This window comes from Podarcis bocagei, assembly GCF_964188305.1.
Source record: "Podarcis bocagei genome assembly, chromosome: 13".
In the NCBI taxonomy this organism is placed as follows: domain Eukaryota; kingdom Metazoa; phylum Chordata; class Lepidosauria; order Squamata; family Lacertidae; genus Podarcis; species Podarcis bocagei.
The window spans coordinates 31,708,518-31,731,420 of record NC_138138.1 but is presented as its reverse complement, the minus strand read 5'-3'; the positions used below and the strand labels follow the sequence as shown (position 1 = coordinate 31,731,420).

General features: G+C 39.5%; 4 protein-coding genes across 4 annotated transcripts; 3 read left to right on the top strand and 1 right to left on the bottom strand.

Annotated features, from left to right (window-relative positions):
• Positions 1-3,001: 3,001 nt before the first annotated feature.
• LOC308571721 (olfactory receptor 6F1-like) lies at positions 3,002-3,934 on the top strand (the record flags this gene model as incomplete). Its single annotated transcript, XM_081167358.1, has 1 exon — positions 3,002-3,934. One exon carries the CDS (start codon positions 3,002-3,004, stop codon positions 3,932-3,934), a length of 933 nt encoding a protein of 310 aa, XP_081023484.1.
• Positions 3,935-5,855: 1,921 nt separating this feature from the next.
• Positions 5,856-6,830, bottom strand: OR11L1 (olfactory receptor family 11 subfamily L member 1; the record flags this gene model as incomplete). The annotated part of the gene is made up of 1 exon (XM_081167357.1): positions 5,856-6,830. The coding sequence occupies one exon, from the start codon at positions 6,828-6,830 to the stop codon at positions 5,856-5,858; it is 975 nt and encodes a 324-aa protein (XP_081023483.1).
• A 5,390-nt stretch (positions 6,831-12,220) lies between these two features.
• On the top strand, positions 12,221-13,159 carry LOC308571718 (olfactory receptor 5V1-like; the record flags this gene model as incomplete). Its single annotated transcript, XM_081167356.1, has 1 exon — positions 12,221-13,159. One exon carries the CDS (start codon positions 12,221-12,223, stop codon positions 13,157-13,159), a length of 939 nt encoding a protein of 312 aa, XP_081023482.1.
• Positions 13,160-16,816: 3,657 nt separating this feature from the next.
• On the top strand, positions 16,817-21,221 carry LOC308571717 (olfactory receptor 5V1-like; the record flags this gene model as incomplete). Its single annotated transcript, XM_081167355.1, has 2 exons — positions 16,817-17,396; positions 20,440-21,221. 2 exons carry the CDS (start codon positions 16,817-16,819, stop codon positions 21,219-21,221), a joined length of 1,362 nt encoding a protein of 453 aa, XP_081023481.1.
• Between the last annotated feature and the right edge of the window lie 1,682 nt (positions 21,222-22,903).

Here is a 22,903-nt window from a genome sequence, read left to right as displayed (position 1 = left end):
CTATATTTTATTATTTTACAAGAATGAATAAAACATAACCATTTTATTCCATCCCGGGAATCCTTCTTTTGTTTTAACAAAGTGTGCTAATTCCACCAAAAGAACATGAGACATTTCTAAATTCCAGAAATAATGAATCACAATAAAAGAATACTTCATTTATGTAAGCTAAAATAAATCAACATTATATTGATATTATAGCTACATCAACCAGGCAAAGTACACAACTTAGTGAAATCCAAAATGCAATGGGGAAAATTGCATTCTATGTAAAAAGAGTGTTGTAGTTGTTGTTTAGTCGTTTAGTTATATCCAACTCTTTGTGACCCCATGGACCAGAGCATGTCAGGCACTCCTGTCTTCCACTGCCTCCTGCAGTTTGTTCAAACTCATGTTCATAGCTTCAAGAACACTGTCCAACCATCTCATCCTCTGTCGTCCCCTTCTCCTTGTGCCCTCAATCTTTCCCAACAACAGGGTCTTTTCAAGGGAGTCTTCTCTTCTCATGAAGTGGCAAAAGTATTGGCACCTCAGCTTCAGGATCTGTCCTTCCAGTGAGCACTCAGGGCTGATTTCCTTCAGAGAGAATGTATAAGGTTCAGAAAAATGAGTACAATTTTAATACATACTTTTTGTACATTCTTTCAAAAATACCCAAGCAAATGGGTTGGGATAGAACTATGATTGGGCACTGAAATTGGACAGAATTAGGGTTCTCAGTATTTCCTTAATAACAAGAATAACAAGCCAAGAGAGACAAAGAAAAATCCATTATGTGAATCAAAATGGGTGGATGTTTCATAAATTGGCTCCCATGAGCCAATTGTGGCTCTGCATGGAAATATAGAGATATTTTTTTTAAAAAAAATACTACTGGGAGAAAGCACAACATGCATTCCAATAGGAAAACACCATCTACAAAGTAAGGACATCATAAAACAATCACCTTATTCATTTTAAGAGTGCTTTAAGTAGATTGCCAAACAATGCTGATGGACTTTAGACTATTTATACTCCTTCCACCTTTCTTCAAGTGGGAAATAGTTGTTTTCATTTTATACTTAACAATATTTAGCAATTTATTGAGTTCAGCTTCTATTTTTCTTTGTATGCAGTATTTTCTGAAAGGAATTAAATGCACCGTCAGATATCTGCCATAGTTACAAGGTTTGTGTGTGCTCAGATCATTCATCTGGTATCTGAGAAACATGTAAAGATGATCCTCCTGTAGTTTTGGTTTTAGGGGGATCCAGTAGATAGGATTGATTTCAACATCTTTTAAGTATTATTTTAGTTCAAAGTGAGAAGAAAATAAGGGTCAGATTGGGCAAGAAAATTAGGTAAGAGTTGAAAATATGTAGCAAGAGGCCACTTTCTATAATTTCTCATAATATCAAGGACCTTAAAAGGATATGAGCAATGATATGTATGGTCTGTGAATGGTCAGGACCAGTAGAGGGTACTTGCAGATCTTTCTGTTTGAGTGGAGAACTATAGGAAAGTTACACTTTTGGGGTCATCAGCACCATGACTAAGCAATGCTTGATGTCTCTAGTTGATTGCTCCAAAATTGATTTTAAGCTTTTTTGAGCTGTTTCTGCTGCTTTTCCCATTGTGTTGCCATACATTACCCCCGATGCTATTTTTACACCTGAAGACCAGGACATGTCAGGAATTTTCCTGATGTATGGCAAGCCTACATGAAAGTCTTTTGATGTTCTGCTCAAATAGGCAAAGGCAAAGATAGGCAAGGACCATTCTAGAGTGGTAGAGTATATGCTTTGGATGCAGAGATCCTTGGGTTCAATGTGGCTCATCTAGTCTAGCATCCTGTTCTCACAGTGGAAGAAGACATGAGCACACCAACACTCTCCCCTCCTATGGTTTTCAGCAACTGGTATTGAGAAGCGTACTGCCTCTGACATAACAGCTTCATGTTCCCAAACCCTTTATGTTGAAAATAGGTTCCAGAGTTGAATGTTGGTCATTACTCAAAGAATCTCCAAGGTTATGGCCATAATCAAAAGGCATGGAATAATGCACCATTAGTTCTTCTATGTCTCAGCAGACTGTGGCTTCTGGCTTAGGTGATAGAGAGAGGGCAATGTTAACAGACAGCAAATTGTCAGTTACTTAATTATGTATTTCATTACCTTCCTTATTATATTATTTTCACTATTTCAGATTTCAGGCTCAGGCACCAAAATGTGTTAGTCTGGACAGTGGTGATTTCAAGGGGACTGCTTGTAGATGTGTAGATGAAGTAATCCGCCCTGCTGTTTGTAGGGTGGATTACTTCACAGAGGGCTAACTGAAACAAAACAATCATACTACCTAGTGTTGTAATGTAAAACTTGGGTCACCCATACTTGCACCTGCCAAGGAGCTGCTTTTTGTTTATATGATTCCACAGCCCTATAAGCTCTTACAGTCACCATCATGCTGTGAGGTCACTGATTCAGCAATGTAACCCCACATAACCTGCCCTGCTCCATATATATAGCTGCATAATCCTCAGGTAGCTTTGAACCATTTGTGATTGTACCATCCAGCTATGGGGTAACTCTATGTTGAAATGCAAGTTTATAAAGTGTGATTGTTGGATATGAACCATATTATTTTAGTGTATCTCACTTACTTGTTTTTGCAGGTTGATGTGCAGCAATTAGCAGATCAAACTCTTCACAGCTTGGATACAATACCCTTTAGCATCCAATAACAATCAAACTGCTGAATCAAACTGCTGTTAAAAGTTTGGGTGCTGGATTTTTTGGTTGGGGGGCGGTTATCAGGAGGGTATCAGTTTTAAGTGATGTTTTTCTTCCATCACAGAGTGAGACAGACCTAGCAAAAAAGAGTGGAAACCCTGGGTGAACTCTCTCAGAAGTGTTAACACTGCCAAGAGGAATAATTGTGAATGCTTAAGTGATCAAACTTATCTCTTATACACACCTATTTTTTTCTTTCTTTTTTTCTTTTTAATGTCTTAACAGATAGAGGTATGATTTTAGAAAACCAAACTTCTGTGAATGAATTCATCCTGCTTGGTTTCTCTAATCCTCAAAGGCTCCAGAAATTTCTCCTGTCACTCTTCCTTTTGGCATACGTCTTAACCATAAGTGGGAATGTCACAATTATGACCATAGTCCAGCTTCATCAGCAACTCCAAACTCCCATGTATTTATTCCTAAGCCATTTGTCTTTGATAGAAATTGGACACATGACAAACACTATCCCCAAAATGTTGTTCGACTTCTTAAAAGACAGGAAAGTGATCAGCATGGTTGGTTGCTTCACACAGCTTTACTTCAACCTCTTCCTGGGCCTGACAGAGAACTTCCTGCTTGTGCTTATGGCTTATGACCGCTTCTTAGCCATCTGTAACCCTATGAACTATACCACAGTGATGAACAATAGAGTCTGTAAATCGCTGATTCTTGGGTGTTGGGTGGGAGCTTTCCTTGCTCCCTTGCCCCCAACCATTGTTCTTGCCAGGCTGAATTTCTGTGGGCCCAATATAATCAACCATTTCTTCTGTGATCTTGCCCCAGTGCTGACTCTTCCTTGTGGGAAAAAGTCATTCATTGAATTTTTCTTCTTTGTGTTCACTTCTTCAATGGTTTTGGGTTGTTTTTTCTTAATAATAGTATCTTATGTCAACATCATTGTGGCTATATTGAAGATGCCATCCAGTGGAGGAAGGCACAAAGCCTTCTCCACTTGCACTGCCCATCTTAGTGTAGTATTAATATATTATGGCTCAGTCATCTATATGTATGTGAGGCCTTCAGTGAAGGACATTCGTGATTCGGACAAAGTAGTGTCTGTCTTTTATTGTGTGGTGACACCATTTCTGAACCCTTTCATCTACAGCCTGAGGAACACCAAGGTCCATGAAGCATTCAAAAGCTTAATAGTAAGGAGGAGAATTTGAAATTAGACTCCAAACTCAAGGTACAATGGAAAAAATACAGAGTTTACCCTTTTATGCCTACCTCCCTAAATGGTATCCTTTGTACAGCCATAAACCCAAGAATTCAGTTTTATTTTGGGCCAAAACCCAAAGCTTGCCATCCTTTCACTTTCTACATATCCTTTACCAAATAGTGTTACCCTACATGTTGCTTACCAATGTTCCTAACTGCAGAAAAGAAAGTAACTTGCGGAATGTTGAAAAACATGTTGCCTTCCAGATGCTGCAGGACTAGCACATCTGTCATCCTTGACCATTAGTTATGCTGGTTGGGGCTAATGGAGGCTAGTGTTCAACAATATTTGGACAACCACAGGTTCCCTGTCTCTGAACCAAGTCACAACTAAATGTTGTTGTTGTTGTTGTTGCTGTTGCTGTTGTTGTTTTTAAATAGATCTTAATATAGACTGCAATTCTCTACACATTTACTAGGGAGTAAGCCCCACAGAACAGCATTAAACATATTTGTAGACTGTTTGTTTTTTTATATAAAAAAACCTTATTTATAGATAAGTGTTCTAAGAAAACCTGTAAATGTTTGAGTGTTGCATCTGTATATGAGTTGAAGACTGAATAAATATTCTGTCACCCATGCCTTCATGAAGCAGTAGATTTCCCTTTGATTATTAAATTACAGTAATTAACATTGGTTATCTTACACATTATTAGAAATTTGCTCTTCATATATAGGCACATGCGCTTAATGTTAAGAGTTACTGCTAAATTTCAAGTTCCGGAAACTCAACCCACCCCACCCCTCAAAAATTTTTCAAAGCAAAGTTGAGGTTTTGTCTTCAAAGCAAAACTTTCAAAAGATTTCAAGGGAACCCCAATTTGTTAAAATTACCTATAAATTGTGTGTCATTCTACAAACCTATACATTGTGGCAAAAATTCATAAACACACACACACACACACACACACACACAATTCAGAGCAAAGTTGGTGGTACCTTTCCCTTTGAAATATCAAACATATTTCACAAGAAGGTATAACAGACAGAGCTATTTCTCAAGGGTGTTTAATACACTCTTCCTTTATACGACACTATAGCAGAAAACAGCATGTTCTCTATGTGACTCACATTGCAAAATACCTAAGATCTCTTTAGAAACCCAGTGCCCATAATGCATTTTTTATTGAACAAGGTGATGGGTTCCTCTGTTTTCATAATGGGGTTGCACCCAATTAAATTCTACTCAGAGGTGACATATTGAAATGACCTAACATTGTCATGTTCATTCATTTCAATGGGCCTACTCTGAATCCTTAAGCTTTAAAGTATTTACCAAAACATGTGATTTTGCTGCTTGAGAGTCTTGCTGTACTGATTGATTTTATTATCTGGTGCTGTATTTGTATTCCATACAGTTTTAGATTGTAGTGTAACATTTTTATTGCAAGCATGGGTCTGTCCTGAGAGGCAATCAAGTGCACCCCCCAGTTTGAAGTCAAACTGCTCTGTGTTAGCAGCAGCAAAGTGACCTCCCTGGGGCACAAGCCTGGGTAGTGTGTATGGAGGGCTGCCCAGATGACAAGAGAGCCCCCCCCTCCACATCTCACTGATATGGTCCAAAGGAAAGCAGAGCAATATTTTTGGCACCAGTAGTTGCCAGAAAGAGCTGTACAAGGCACTATCCAGCTGTCTTAGGGACTCCTTTCTGGATTTGTGTAGGGACAGTTTCAACTGCTGTTAATAAATCAATAATAAAATCAGCACCAGTATGCATTTGTAAATACCCATAAACACATGAACATGGTGTTAGAAATTTACTTTATAAGGCTATGCAATTCCTGGCTTTTCTCACAGATAACCTTGCAGAAATTCTAAATGTAAATGCAAAGTAAAATATAACAACAAAACAAGTACATGAGATCATCCTTAACAACAGCTAAAGCCAATGAACTTCCTTTCTCTATTTGGCAAGCTATGTAAACATTTCCTATTGACTAGTTTCTGCAAGGCATCCTTGAAATCTTTGTTCCTCAGACTGTAGATGACAGGGTTGAGAAGTGGTGTTAGCACAGTGTAGAAAATGGAGACCACCTTATTCAGCTCTGATGAAAGACTAGCACTGGGTCGAACATACATGGAGATCATGGTGCCATAATATATCACCACCACAGCTAAGTGTGAGCCACAGGTGGAGAAAGTCTTTTTTCTTCCAGAAACAGAGGGGATTTTCAGGATAGTCTTGATGATAAATGCATAGGACACCAAGGTAAGCAAGAAACATGTGAAAAGGACCAATATAGACAGCACAAAAATGCTCATTTCGGTGGTGGAAGTGTCAGAACAGGAGAGCTTCAGCAGAGGTGGGATGTCACAGAAGAAATGATTGATTTGGTTAGATCTGCAGAAATGCAGCCTAGAGATCAGCAATGAAGGTAGCAACCCTGTGAAGAGACCAATCACCCAAGACCCTATTGCCAAGCGGGTGCAGAACTGTGTGTTCATGGCTTCTGCATAATGCAATGGGTCACAGATTGCAAGGTACCGATCATACGCCATCACAGATAATAGGAAGCACTCCGTTGCACCAAAGAAGACAAAAAAGTACAGCTGTGCCATGCATCCAATGAAGGATATGCTCTTGTTCTCCATGAGGAGGCTACTGAGCATCTTGGGCACAATGGTGGTGGTGTACCAGATCTCTAGGAAGGAGAGGTTTTGGAGGAAAGAGTACATAGGGGAATGAAGATATGACTCTAGCTTGACGACTGAAATAATAACCACATTGCCTGTGATGGTTAGGAGGTAGATAAGTAAGAACATGGTGAAGAGTAGGGTCTGCCACCCTGGAAGACTCTGGAACCCCAGAAGCCGAAATTCAGACACAGAGCTGCCATTCTTCATTTGCTTTGCTGATCTTGAGCTCCCCTGCAGGTATGCCTCAGTCACAAAATGCACCATGAATAAGAATTTAGGTTACTCTATCACCTTCCTAGAAAGACCACAGAATAACATGAGTGATAGCAGTAATAGCAGCAGGAGTGGTAAATAAAGATATTATGTTGCACCCTAGATCAGTACAAGTACACTAAGTACACAGATTTGAACAAGTAGACCAGATCTCTCATCAATGATTCTGTTCCCAACAGTAGTCAATCAGATTCCTCTAAAAAGTTTGGAGACATGGCATGTCCCTAACACCTGCTGCTCAGGATGCTCCATTTAGCCAGGGGTGGGGGACTTGTGACCCTCCATATATCATTGGAATACAAGTCTCATGACCCCTGTCCATTGGCCATACTATTCATGACTGTTGAGAGTTGGAGTCCAATCCAGGCAGACAGCCTCCTCACCTCCTCATTTAGTTATCATGGATAATATCAATCTAAAAAAGTTATTTTCCATGAATTTGACTAATTCTTTTCTGAAGCTACCTAAGGTAATGGCCATTAACACAGCTTGTAGTAGTTAATATCATGTTATTTGTTTCAAGTGAAATAGTCCTTTCTTTTGTCTCCACTTAATATGAAAAAAGGAACATAACATTGCTTAATGCTATTTAAGAAAGACTCAGGAAGGGGAGAGTTATCCCATACAAAAACAATTATTATCGTTCTCTGAAGTTATGGTTATGAAGCTAGCAAACAGTGATTGACCATAGTGATGTTAACATTCAAGGAGTGCATAATCAATCTACATGTACACAATAGTTCAGCTGTTCAAATCAACAAATGTCCATTCATTTTACACCAAGAGATGTACATGTGTAGAGACAGTTTGCACCTTTCTTCAGCGTAATGTGTCAACAGGTGTCATATCACCTTCTTATGGGAAGTCATCTGTATAAAATCTGTGACAACTGTGTGACATGAGCAACAGGTACAATCAAAACTCATATTTTGCATGAATTTGTAAAATTACATTTTCCCCTATATATTTGCTATTTTCACAGATATAATGTCTTCCTACCATAATGTCTGAATAATGATAATGATAATGAAAATATTTAATCATGGGTTTTCCCAAGGCAGTGTACCTAATGGTATCCTTTTAATGCATTGCACACTAAGCCAAAGCATGCATTAACTCACAGCAGCATGGCAGCAGCAGGACCCTTAAAGAAGCATTGAAATTGAGATCCCCCCCCCCAGTAACCCATATAATTGTCCATTTGTTCTAAGAGGCAATGCGGTACATCTCATCAGTCCCACCCAACATGGCCAATGTTCAGGGATGATGGGAACTGTAGTCAGGCAATATATGGAGGGCACTATATTGACTATCCTTGTGTTAAGCCATGGTTTGACTTAGCTTTAAGTCTGAACTGAACTATTGTGTAATTCAGGCAATCACAAGACAAAGAGTTCTTGAGCTTGAGCAAGATTACTGCTTCAAGTGCCCTCAGATAATTTCCTGTGACCCAAATAAACCCCATTACATTACATTACTGGAGAAAAACAGTAGAAGCCTCCCTCCCCAATCCAAAATAAGGTCACCTGTATGAAAAGGTGTGTGAAGAGTTCAAGAATTCAGCTCAGGCATGTCTAAAGTTTGTCAGTAGACTTTGAGACTCTTCATCTCAAGGTTGTGGGTTCAAGCCCATTCCTGCCTTGCAGGAGGTTGGACTAGCTGACCCCTGTGGTGCCTTCCAACTCTATGATGCTATGAATCCATTATATGAATCTATGAATATTATAGGATCCTTACTGAAATAATCAGAATGACATATGTCTCACATGTCAACTCAGTAGGGTAGAACACTGAATCTTTTCAGGCTTGCTTGTACAGAAGAAAGGGGGACAGGGAAAAGTTGTTTATGTACTGCTTTATCCATTGTTTATAGGCAAACATATACAATACAAATATCCAATACAAATAGTCAAGAAATTACATAAGTATCCAAATAACTATATTAATATTTCAATCCAAAACCACTAACAAAATCAGGTCCCTAATGACTAAAGCATCCATTACTAAAAACAAAAATGGGTCTTCTGAAGGCAGATGCACATCTAATGAAGCATAAAATTTAATTTAAATTTAATTAGAGGCTTCAATTTGTGTTTGGAGTTCTTAGAGGGACCTTGAGTAATGCCATATCGTTGCCAAGTTGCCTTCATAACCATTATTATACTATAAGTATACCTATCTGAAGTAGAAGCATAGCTCCAAATATTCATTGTCAAGTTCAGATAACTCACCAATTGAACTACCCCAGTTGTCTTGCAAAATAAGCAGGGGAAACAGGCTGATGATCAAAATGGTTTCATCTCATTTCAAAGAGTGAGCAGAATTTGCACCTCATTTGGAATTGCAGCTCTTAGTTAAGTCGCCAAAGCTACAGAGAAAAATGGTGGAGTTGTTTGGCCTTACTGCTCTCCAGCATCATGTGTTTCTGGAAACAGTGGCACAGTGACTTTAAAGCTCTGGAGAACACCTTGGGGATGTTTTCTACACAGCACCAGAAGAATTCTCCAGGTGCCCACAGTGAAAATAAGACCCCATCTGTTGTGCATTAATGAAGAAGTCATGCCCAAAGCATCTAACAAGGGGAAAGCACAAAGCAAAATATCAACCCAATTGCTATTTCTATATTATGAACAGAGATTAGCCAAGAACAGAGATGGGAATTTCAGGCCCAAGGATCACTTGTCTAGGCCTGCCTGGTTCTCAGTATTCTGTCCAGGCTAAACCCTCTACCAAGCCACACCTCTCACCAACCTTAATTTTAATCCTTTTTAGCATTTGTATCCTGCTGGGATGTGTCCTTAAAATTTTGAACAGTCGGTTTGTTTTTGTTTTACTTCAGATAATTTTTTAAAATAAATAAATAATCTATGGTAGCTATTCAGAAGCATGTTAGATGTAGAGTGATTTCTTTATTCCTGGAGTATAAGAGAAATCAGGTCCTCCCTTAAAGAGGGCATGTATTGCGGTGAGACCTGGAGAACCGACACCCTGTGTTGTGGGTGGGTATGATTGGTCAGCCACAACACCCGATTGCTGGGTCCCTCGAAGCTATGTGCAATCTGGCCAATGGGACGCAAAGGGACCTATTTATGCCCATGCACGTGACCCAGAGTTTCCTCTTTCGGCACGTGCATTTGGAACACCTGCCCACCTCTCCCTATATTTTGGGCTTGCATGCTTGACCTTGCTATGCCCTCGTGTGTTGTCTGTCATTGGGACAGGGTCATGGCAGGAATTTTCCCCACTTGGCTGATTGGCTGTTGCCATTTGGGTTTCACCTGCCTCGTAGCAAATCATTACAACTTGTAAGGTTGCAGATAGGCTCTGGTTCAGGTAATGGGGATGGGAGAACGCTCTCACCATTTCCATGTGAAGGGTATTCCGTTAAAGGAATCCAGGGACTCAATAGTTTGGTCAACCCCTGAGAGGGGGTTGTGCCCGTGTCTGAGTCCAGGGGGACATTTGGGTGGTGGAGTTAGCCTGTTCCTGGCTTTCTGCGTATCCAGGTGTTTACCCTTGGCTGACCTATGCTGGAACTATGGGTCAGTGCTCCCTGCATGGCAGGGAGCTAGTTGAACCAGAGCCTATGCAACCAGTCACTTTCTGTAATCAATAAAGTTGTGGCCAAAATTCTGCCAAAAACCAAAACCAAAATTTGAGTCAAGTGTGAATTTATTTAGGGGGGAGGGTTCTGGGTCTGAACATGCAAATAAATAATTTGTGGTAGCTGTTCAGAAACATGTTAGATGTAGAGTGATTTCTTTATTTCTGGAGTATATAAGAGACATGTCATGAAATCATTCAACACACAAACACAAAGCATTATCAAGTTATAAAGAGACATGTGAAATAGCATAACCTGAATAGACAGAAGAGGGCAGCAAACAATAAATAAACAAGTTGTTTCATGTGACTCATTATATTTGGTCTGGTGGGGTTAGTTTCCTGGCTTTGTCTCTTTCATACTCTCCTATGATTTCCCCTCCAACACACACAAACGCCTCTGCAGTGGGGGGGGGGGAGGCAGCTGACTTGCCTACAAATATATAAAAGCACCATGCAGCATTTATTTGACTGAAATTAAATAAAACGCTTCTCACTCTTGGGATTCCTGCAATGAACTGCACACAGAAAAAGTATTTGGTAAGAACTCTTTCTCTATATCCAACGCAGGCTGCCATTACTAAGACTGTGGGTCTTCTTGTAATTAATCCCTTCTTGGCTTTTCTTCCCTGGCCTGTTTTCATTTCCTGGAGGGACATCTTACAGGCCTGAACCAATGAGGAAGGGGCTTCCAAATTAATCCTAATTTACCTTGCTATGAGTTGGGGGGAGCAAACTATAAGGAAAATGTGCTACTCAGTGGAAAATGTGCTCCACTCAGCTGGGTGATGTGAAGACCAGAACTGACAAAAGTTTTCATTTAAGTGTTATCTCTGCTGCAGGATTAATAGTGTATTTTATTAATAAACTCATACCTCTTGAATTAACAGTGCTCACTCATTCATTGCTGTCCCTGAAAGCATTGTCCACAATCAAGGTAGCAATCTCAACTAGAATTGGGAGATGCTCAACTCAATGGGACTTAACCTCCATATAGACATGTATAAGTTTATGGTATAAATCAACTCCTTTGCTCTTTCAGACACAGCTGAGACCACCTGCCCATATAATATTGTAAAAGATATGTGTAAGGAATGAGAACACAGTTTATTACATACACCTTAAATATGAATGGTGAGACATTTTAGGGAAGAGTTCTTACGGAAGTTTGGATTTCTTTTGAATGTAGTCATTGGGCATTTATTGTAATATTGCAATATTTGAGTTAAGCATAAGTAGATGTAAGGCTGGACCACCCCAGCAGACAGCCAAATCCACTGCTCCCATATAAGCTCTCAAGAAAGACAGACAGTACTCTAATATGTTGTTAGCTTTTTAGACTCCACAGCTTCCAGATTCTGTCTGACACTAACTGCTATCTCCTCACTTTTTCGCACAAAGATCTAGCTTGATTATATCAATTGGCAAGCAATTTCGTTCCTATGGCAACATATGATCTCTAATTAATAAAAGAGATCATTCACAGGCCAAGTTGTAAGGCAACCTCTTGTCTAAAATTGGGATCAAGAGATGGAAAGGATCCTGGAGACCATCTAGTCCAATTCTGCCCCACAAACTTACATTAGCATATATGCTATTTTGCAATGCTAAAGTATTAATGCTTTGCTAATTCAATTTCCTGTTTTATCACTAATAATGTATTTTGGTTTTTCCACTAATAATGTATCAGCAGATAAAAATTTATCTATGAAGCTCATCCAATGGGTCATGTCTGTAATGAATCCACTCCATCTGAATTCATCTTCCTGGCATTTTCAAAGCTTAATGAATGGCATTTTCTCTTCACTGGATTTCTGCTAATCACTTATACCTGCACACTGATTGGGAATGTTCTGATCATCATTCTTGTCTGCTTACAACCAAATCTTCAAACTCCCATGTACTTCTTTCTGAGCAATCTATCCCTCCTGGACATCTGCCAGACTACAACCACTATTCCACAGATAATAGTGCATCTGATCTCAGGGACAAATGCCATCTCACATGAAAGATGCAAGATGCAACTCTTTTTCTTCGTCTTATTCATTGGTACTGAGCCACTCCTGTTGGCTGCCATGGCTTATGATCGTTACGTTGCCATCTGCAATCCTCTCCGCTATAATGTGGTCATGAATTACAAACTCTGTGCCCAACTAGTGTCAGCTTCTTGGTTCACAAGTTCACTCAATGCCACCATCCACACCCTTCTCACATTGCACCTGCCCCTTTGTGGTATCAATAAGATCAACTACTTCTTCTGTGACATCCCTCCCCTCCTAGCTATTTCCTGTGGTGATATCTCTGGTAATATTATTGCCATGCTGGCTGCTAGCCCTATAATGGGCATCGGACCAGGCATGTGTGTCCTCCTTTCCTATATTCACATCATCTTGAGGGTTCTGAAAATGCATTCTTCCTCTGGGATGAGGAAAGCCTTTTCAACTTGTGCTTCTCATCTCACAGTTGTCCTGCTCTTTTATGGCAGCTCTATGTTTCAATATGTCAGGCCCTTCTCCAGCTACTCTCTTAGCAAAGATAGCAAGATTGCCCTTTTTAACAACATACTCTCCCCTTTGTTGAACCCACTGATCTACACCCTCAGAAACAATGATGTGAAGGGGGCACTGCAAAGGAGAATGATGAAGAAAATTATTTCCTAAAAGAGGTGGAATACACAGATAGCATGAAATCCTTAGCTTTACTTTTGAATTGTGCAGGGTAGTGGAAGTTGGAGTTCGGAGCAGTGTAACTAGGACCCAGAATGTCATTTTGTTCTGTTGGAATCAAAAGGTCTCAGGGGTGTGTTCCAAACAGTGCTGTAAAAATAAAGAAATCTGTCATTGTTTCTGAGGGGGGCACAATCCCAAAGGATATGTATTTCTATTTCATGTTCAATGTACTTGAGAAGGTTTTTAGAATGTCAATAGGAGCAGGGTTCTGAGATTACTTCATTGTTGCTAAGATGCCCAAGGTCTTGTAAATGCTTCTGCCTCATTTTTTAACCTCCCTTCCTGCCTATGATTCCTGATCAGAAAAAGACCCTTGGGAGACCTTATGATGTGTACTCCTGAGCTTGGATGGAAATTCAGGCATTCAGGAAGGATGAAGGTGAGGCTTTTCAGGTGGTGGAACTCACTGGAACTCAGTTCCTGCAGCTCTCAGGTGGACACCTTTGCCATTGTAAGAGAACAAGGGAGGTGTTCATTGTGAGCTTCTCGAACTTTCTCCCTTATAAAAATAGCACTGGATGAAGGGTTCAGACCACTGGTAAGATGATCTGTAGAACAAAATAAAAGGAGACTTGAAATTCACAAGCACTGTTCAGCCACTCCTTTTTGATAATTTTCAGCCACAATTTTCTCTATAATTGATGGAGGGTTTTTTAAAGGGGAAATTTATTTATTGCTTATACCACACTAATTTGTGAAGGTAACAATGTAAAGTTTATTATTTTCAGGCTTATGGTACTGTTAATATGAGCTTTATCACTGTAGTCTATTTGGACTGATCTTTAGGGACTTTTATTATCAGGGACTTCACATTATTTTCTAAAAGAAAGTACTTATAAAAGTGTCTACTTTAGACAACTGCCCTCTCTGTTGTCTTTCTCTTTCAACAAGCTGTTTAAGTTAAGATCTGTATTGCATTTTTTAAATCACTTTTTACAATTGTAACTGATAAAATCAATAAAAATATATACTGCCTCTCACTCTGAAACTCACAAATCAAAGGGATTCCCCGGTGCCTGCCTCAGTGTTGTGCTGCATTTTATTTCATTCAACGTTTTCATATGCCTTGGATTTTAAAACTATGAGCTTTCCCCTGGAGAAACTCTATCTTGGCCTCCTTCTGCCTCTGCTACAGCCTCTTCCTGTTCACTAAATCTTGTTACCTTTTCATCTTCGGATACCTCCTCTTCCCAGTCTTCCCCCTCTGAACACACATCATTACCCCACTGCCACTCCCTAAGCTCTGAGCCTTCTTTCTTTGGTGGTTCTCCAGCTGGTTCCTTCCACCATTCCTCTACGTCCGACCTGCAGTCCAGGACCTCAGCAAGGTAAGTAGAGCAGTTAATGTGCATAACCACCCATGACTGTCCAACAGTCATTGTGGAGACTATGCACATAATTCTTTGTGGAAGAGGATATTCTTCACATTCCCTAGTCAGTACACACAGTCTCCAACAGAACTTGATAAATAGGCATACATTGACTGGAGTTTGTACATTCTCTGGCCATTGTGCACAATCCTCCAACAGATCTTACGAAACTTACTTTCCCCATAACATATAAACTCTTCAAAGTTCCTAAGTGTCCTCACAGTATTTTTTAACAACTTTGTTTTCCATGAAAAATGACCAAATAATGTGACTCATTAAATTTATACCAGTGGGACTAATTTCCAGGGGGTTTTCCATGCTCCCTTTGGCTCTCCACCTCCAGGCAACCACACACATGCCACCACACGGGGGAGGCCCAACTAGCATGTTCACAAATATATACAAAAGCACTACGAAGCCTTTAATGCATTGAAAAAATATAGGATAATTTGCACACTTTGGCTTTCTGCAATGAACTTCAACACAGAGAAGGTATTCAGAAAGAACACCCCCCTCCCCATTTGGGTGGCCAAGGTTTAAATTACGTTTAAAGGATTCTAACTGATAAGACTTGCAGGTATCTCAGTCTTCTGTAAATTCCACTGAATGCAAATCCGATATTTAATGCTAAGCTGATACTGAATGTGTTTCAAACTGTCTTTTTTAAGGACAATTTGAATGTAAGAAGAGCCATGTCAAATCAGACTACAGCATCATTGCAGTTCAGTATACATTTATCACAGTGACAAGCCAGATACCTAAGGGCAACCCTCAAGGAGAAGATTTTAAATGTTTGATGTTTCAATGTGTTTTTGATATTTTGGTGGAAGCTGCTCAGAATGGCTGGGGCAACCCAGTCAGATGGGTGGCATATTGTTGTTGTTGTTGTTGTTGTTATTTAAAAGCGGGTTCTCTGTAGTCCATTTGTGAAAAGGGTAAAACCTTCCCACCACTCCCATGGTCCTGATCTGGATTGGGGCCCTGCAAACTACTTTTCCTGAAAAAGAAATAAAGTAGTTGGTGCTTTGCTTCCGGAAGCAAGATTCAAGGTGTTGTGTTGCAACTTTCCTTACTACGTGTCCAGATGAAAAAGGGTGTGGTGAGGAGATGATATCTGTTCTGTTGGGTGCCACAGTGACCTGAACTGACATGTTGGCATTTGCATTTTTGTGCTGCTGTGGAACTTAGATTGTAGTTCATTAATAGCCTTAGTCATCTTCAGCTAAGAGAACTCAGCCATTTTTCAACATGTTTCTCCATTGATACTGCAATTTTAAATGCACTTTGTTGTGAATTTTCACCATTGGACATAATTTAACTTGTTTCCAAATAGATGTGCATACTATACAAAAGTAAACAACTTATTGTATAAAAAAATGCATTTAGTAGAGTAAGATGTGCATAACATGCATGTATTCCTGGAAATAACATTCACAAATACATTATATTAGGGGAAATGGGTTAATAAACTGTATAGTATGAGAAATATGCAGTAAAATGCTGCTGAATTTTCAAAAGGGGTTTTCTTTTAATAAAATGCCAGTTAGATGTGGAAGTGTGGAGAAGTATGGTAGGAGGTGAACTGAAATTGAAAGATTTGCCCATCCTTAGGTGAACACGCAGGCTACTCATGTAGAGATTGAGATTCTGTTGGACTCAGACCACATATTTTTTTCTTCTCAAAGAGATCTAGCCAGATTCTATAATATTTATCTGCAGTGGTTTTAATATGTATACATCTCTTAAGAGTCTGTTCCATCCATACAGCAATTGACAAGTTATCTAGTTCCCATGGCAACATAACAGTTTTAATTTACTTAAAAGGAGACCTTCCTAGGCCAGTTCAGAAATGATAATGTAAATTCTTGGATCAAAAGAAGGAAAGGAATCTGTAGGCTACCCAGTAAAAAACTCCTCTGCCCTGTCAAAGCTTACATTAATATATTCTGAAAAAAGTAAGAATTAGTCAAAGCTCCTTAGTAATCCTAAGAATTTGTGATCAAATGTTGGGAAAGAAATTGCAGGAAATCAACTTAATCGTCTCGCAGGTTGCAACATTAATATATAGATAGCTAAAAATGAAACAAGTTGAAGCTACATAGAAAGAGTAAAAGTCTAACACTTCTTCCATTGTTCATTAAATTTTCTGCATCACCACAACAAATAACATATTTTTGCTTCTGTCCACAGAAAAAAATCAATCTATTAATGTAATAAAATGGATGTCAGTAATGAAACCACACCTTTCAAATTCATCCTTCTTGCATTTTCAAACAGTAATGAATGGAATTTCCTCCTTTCTGGATTTCTGCTCATCACTTATCTCTTCACATTCATGGGGAATATTCTCATCATCACATTTGTCTCCATAGAACCAAGCCTTCAAACTCCCATGTACTTCTTTCTGAGCAACCTATCCTTCCTAGATGTCTGCCAGACTACCACCACTATTCCACAGATAATAGTTCATCTGATCTCAGGGACAAATGCCATATTGTATGAAAGATGCATTATGCAACTATTTTTCCTTGTTTTATTCATTGGTGCTGAGGCACTCCTGTTGGCTGCCATGGCTTATGATCGTTATGTTGCCATCTGCAATCCTCTGCACTACAATGTGGTTATGAATTACAAATTTTGTGCCCAGCTGGTGTCAGCTTCTTGGCTCACAAGTTCACTCAATGCCACCATCCACACCCTTCTCACATTGCGCCTGCCCCTTTGTGGTATGAATAAGATCAACTACTTCTTCTGTGATATCTCTCCTCTCCTAGCTATCTCCTGCGGAGATATCTCTGGTAATATTATTGCCATGCTGGCTGCTAGCCCTGTAATGGGCATCGGACCAGGCATGTGTGTCCTCCTTTCCTATATTTACATCATCTTGAGGGTTCTGAAAATGCATTCTTCCTCTGGGATGAGGAAAGCCTTTTCAACTTGTGCTTCTCATCTCACAGTTGTCCTGCTTTTCTATGTCAGTTCTATTTTTCAATATATCAGGCCCTTCTCCAGCTACTCACTCAGCAAGGATAGCAAGATTGCCCTTTTTAACAACATACTCTCCCCTTTGTTGAACCCACTGATCTACACCCTCAGAAACAAAGATGTGAAGGGGGCACTGCAAAAGAGAATGATGAAGAAAATACCATGAAATTCTTGGCTTTACTTTTTAATTGTGCCGGGGAGTAGAAGTTGGGGTTTGGAGCAGCATAACTAGGGCCCGGAATCTCATTTTATTGTGATGATACAAAAAGGTATCAGGGTTGTATACCAAACAGTGCTGTAAAAAATAATATTAAAATAAATAAAAATCCTGCCATCAAGTTTTTTGGCTGGACACCACCAAAGGTTACATATTTCTGCTTCATATTTGGTACACTTGAAGATTTGTTTAGAATGCCAGTTGGTGCAGGTTTCTGGGGTTACTTGATTGTTGCTAAGATGCCCAATATTTTCTTTCCAGTCAACGCTCCTTTAGGATTTCTCAGCCTCCCTTTCTCCCTTTGATTCCTGATTGGAAAAAGACTCTTGAGAGTTTACCTTATGATGTGTACTTCTGAGCTTGGATGGAAATGCAGGCACTTAGGAAGGATGAAGGATTGAGACTACTGCAGCTAATCGGAGTTGTCATAGAAGTGGGGCAGTTGAAATGGCACTTTGTTAAGGTTGGAAATGCCCAGGAGTTGCCTAGCATTGAATTCTGTCATGGTGCAAGCTAAGTATGCAGGGTCTAACTGGGTGACCTAGTTGAGAGATTCCAACAGTGTATAGGGTGTGTCATAGCTGTTCATTTGCACAAGCCCTATTGTATGGGTTTAAGGCTGAGGCCCTCTTTATTGTGCTGACCATTCCCAGTGCCTTTTTTACTCAGGATTTCAATAAGGTTGTGCAGAATGTTTAACATACGTAAACCTTATTTCATCAAGAGAATGGTGGGGCCGAGGGATGACTGGTTGTGTCATCCAGTGACCCATGTAGCTCTGTAAGAATCTTAACCTGGGAATCTCACAGGGCAAAATGGCCCCAAACTCTTCAAAGTTTCTAAGTGTCCTCACAGTACCTTTATCAACTTTGTTTTCAATGAAAAATGTCCAAATAATGTGAATCATTAAACTTATACCAGTGGGAATAGTTTCTTATTTTGTTTTTTTCTACACTCCCCTTGGTTCTCCACCACCAGACACTTATACACATGCTGCCACACTGGGGAGGCCCAACTAGCATGCTTGTAAATATATAAAAGCACACACTGAAAGATAATAGGACAGTTTGCAATCTTGGACTTACTACCATGAACTGCAACACAGAGAAAATATTCATTAAGAACGTCACCTCCCCATTTGGGTATCCATGATTTAGACACAGTTTAAAGGATTATAATTGGTAAGTCTTTCAGGTAACTCAGTCTTATGTAAATGCCTCTCAATGCAAATTTGATGTTTAATGCCAAGGTGATGCTAAACATATTTCAGTCCATCTTTCTAAAAATAAATTGAACCTAAGAAGAGCCATGTCAAATCAGAGTACAGCACCATTGTAGTCTAGTATCCAGTTCTCATAGTGACCAGCCAGATACCTAAGGGCACCCCCCAAACAGAAGCTGAGTGCCACAGCATTCTCCCAACTTGTGACCCCCCATCAACTGGCACTCAACAGCACACATTGCCTCAGACAGCAGAGGCAGAAAGATAGTCATAATAGTCATGGATAGCTTTAACCTTCATGAATTGTACAGTTGTACAGAACTGTCATGGATATATCCCCTCACTCAGATTTACTGTTCATAAAAAATGAGAGCTGGTGCATTTTCACTCTTTATTTCTCTGTGCTGTCACTGTAGTCATTGGGGGAAGCATTTGTGGTGGTATCTTAATCTCCTATTTGTTTGCAGGAAGGCATTTAGTTTTGGAGCACCTGCTTTGTGGGATGCCATGGCAATCAGTAATAAGCAATGTTCAGAGATTGTTTAAAATATTCAAGTTTGCTTCATTATTCCCTGAAGTGTGACTATCTATCATCTATCTATCATCTATCTATCTAGCTAGCTATCATCATCATCATCTATCTATCTATCTATCTGACCATTTTGAATTACATAACAACCGCCCCTCCCTTTACTGTGTTTTATAGTATATTGTACACTGCTGTGATATTCTCTGTTAAGTGGTGTATAAATCTGATAGTATATCCAAGCTTGCTGAGCATTTAAAAAGGAAAGGAAAAACAAGTCTGACATCATCAGAACTAAGCTTGCACTATCAAGCCTGTTCAGTAGTGTTGCCTGTCCTAGGGAACACCTTCCCATCAGAAGTCAAGAAAATAAACAACTATGTGACTTTTAGGAGACACATACGGAATTTTTCAATGTCTGATTTTTTAATGTGCTTTTAATATTTTGTTGGCAGGTGCCCAGAATGTCTGCAGCAACCCAGTCAGATGGGTGACATGTTAATCATCATTATTTTTATATAAGAGAGTGATATCTTATAGAGGATTTAATGTTGTGCCCAATTTGGAAATACTCAGAGAGGAGCCTTAAGTTATGTATGGCTGATGTAAATACATTGGAACAAGCATAAGTTTTAAATGTTTCTCCCTTTGTTCATTTGATTACCCCAGCTCCCCAAAACCTAATAAATTATTTTTTCTCTGTCTCTAGATAAAAATCATTTTACAAAGCTAATAAAATGGATGTCAGTAATGAAACTGCTCCATCTGAATTCATCCTTCTGACATTTTCAAATAGTTATGAATGGTGTTTCCTCCTTTCTGGATTTCTCCTCATCACATATCTCTTCACACTGATGGGGAATATTCTCATCATCACTCTTGTCTCCATAGAACCAAGCCTTCAAACTCCCATGTACTTCTTCCTCTGTAACCTATCCCTCCTGGACATCTGCCAGACTACAACCACTATTCCACAGATAATTGTGCACCTGATTTCAGGAAGAAATGCCATCTCATATGAAAGATGCAAGGTGCAACTCTCTTTCTTCATCTTATTCATTGGTACTGAGACCCTTCTGTTGGCTGCCATGGCTTATGATCGTTACGTTGCCATCTGCAATCCTCTCCGCTATAATGTGGTCATGAATTACAAACTCTGTGCCCAACTGGTGTCAGCTTCTTGGTTCACCAGTTCACTCAACACCACCATTCACACCCTTATCACATTCCGCCTGCCCCTTTGTGGTATGAATAAGATCAACTACTTCTACTGTGACATCCCTCCTCTTGTAGCTATCTCCTGTGGGGACATCTCAAGCAGTACTATTGCCCTGCTGGCTACTAGTCCCATAGTGGGGTTTGGACCAGGTATGTGTGTCCTCCTTTCCTATAGTCACATCATCTTTAGAGTTCTGAAAATGCATTCTCCAGATGGGATGAGGAAAGCCTTTTCAACTTGTGCTTCTCATCTCACTGTTGTGCTGCTCTTCTATGGTGGCTCTATCTTTCAATATATCAGACCCTTCTCCAGCTACTCATTGAACAAGGATAGAATGATTGCCCTCTTTAATAACATTCTTTCCCCTTTGTTGAACCCACTGATTTACACCCTCAGGAACAAAGATGTGAAGGGGGCATTACAGAAGAGAATGATGAAGAAAATGTTGTCCTGAAATAGACTGATGTCAATAAATCCTTGGATTTATCTTGTAGTAGTGCTGGGAAATTGAATGTGGGGGCTTGGAACACTATAGCTAGGTCTTGAGATTTCAGTTTTACTTTAAAGCCTAAGTGTTGTTCCAAATATTCAGTTTAATATTATGCCAAAATCTTTCCTCCCCACCCTTCCCCCCAAAAGAGAAAGATGGTTACATTTTTCTGTTTCATATACAGGGCACCTGAAAATTTGTTCATCATTTCAGCTTGAGGCTTTACCTCGTGGTGGGTACTCCTGGCATTTTGCAAGGATGAAGGGAGCAGACCAGTGGTAAAATGCTCTGTAGAGTGTACATAGAACTCAAAATTCAAATACCCTCTTCAACTGTTTCAAAAGTAAAGTAAGCACATCAGAAACCATCCATATCTCGATATTTGTATTTCACTGAATTTTTCTCTGCCCTTTAAAAAAATGTCAAATACTTTTTTCTAATTGATGGGGAATTCTTTCTTTCTTTCTTTTGCACAGCACTATTTCATATCTTTCCAAAAATATAATAATGGAAAATCTCCAACACTTTTCTCTGACTTATGATACTGTTATTATTGGCTTAAATATTGTAGCATACCAGGGCTTATCATTACATACTTGATCCCCCCCCCCCCCAGTTCACATTACTTTCTAAAAGTGTCTGCTTTAGATAGACGTAATCTGTCTTTGGGTTTTTTGGCACCAACCGAACAACATCTTTCTGGAAGCCTTTTAACTCAAGATGTCTATTGGGATTTATTATTTTAAAAAAAACATTTTTGTTTTGTTTAGTTTTATTGCTTGTTGTTTCCTGCTCTGAACTTCAAGAGGAATCGCAAGATAGAAAGCTAAATAATTTTAATCATCATCATTATCCAGATATATGTAGTGATAATGTTTTAGAAAGAACAAATTAGATGAATTCTGTGTGTAACCTTTCAAACCTGGAATTTTTATTCCTTGCCTACATTTCTATTCCTGCTTGACTAACCTAAGTCCCACTGATTTTAATAGGCTTCCCCCAAGCATGACCAAATTTGGATCCAGCTCTGTAATTTTAAATTGATGTGCAAGTGGTATACTTGGAAACAGTTGTATTTCATCAAAAATGACACATACTGGAAGTATGGAGATAGAATTGCTAATGACTTATATTTCATGTATTTTCTCCAAAGATTTAATCCTTTCAGGAAAAATAAAAGGTTAATACAGATACTGTGGCAACATCTTCCAATTAAACATTTGAAAACATGCTGTTGTTTATTACTCATTTGATAAGACTGGGGGAGCAAAAAGCAATTTATTCATAAATAGTTGGAATTTGTTTGTGACATTCTGGCACGGTTGTAAGATCAATTCAGCTACACAATTCCCCCCCCCCCCGACTTCATTTTGATGCATCATATTATGGAATAGAACATTGTTGGCATCCATCTGTCTTGAGAGACTATGGAGTATGCCTTAGGGGGTGAAGTCAAACTGCTGCATTAGTGGCACCAAAGTAACCTCCTTGGGGTGCAAGCCAGGGCAGTGTGTATGGAGGTCCTGGGCTGCCCAGGTGACATGACTCCATGCCATTGACCTCACTGATGTGGTCCAAAGTAAAGCAGAGCGAAACATTTGGCACCAGCCTGGCTGCAAGAGTTGCCAGAAGGAGGCATGCAAGGT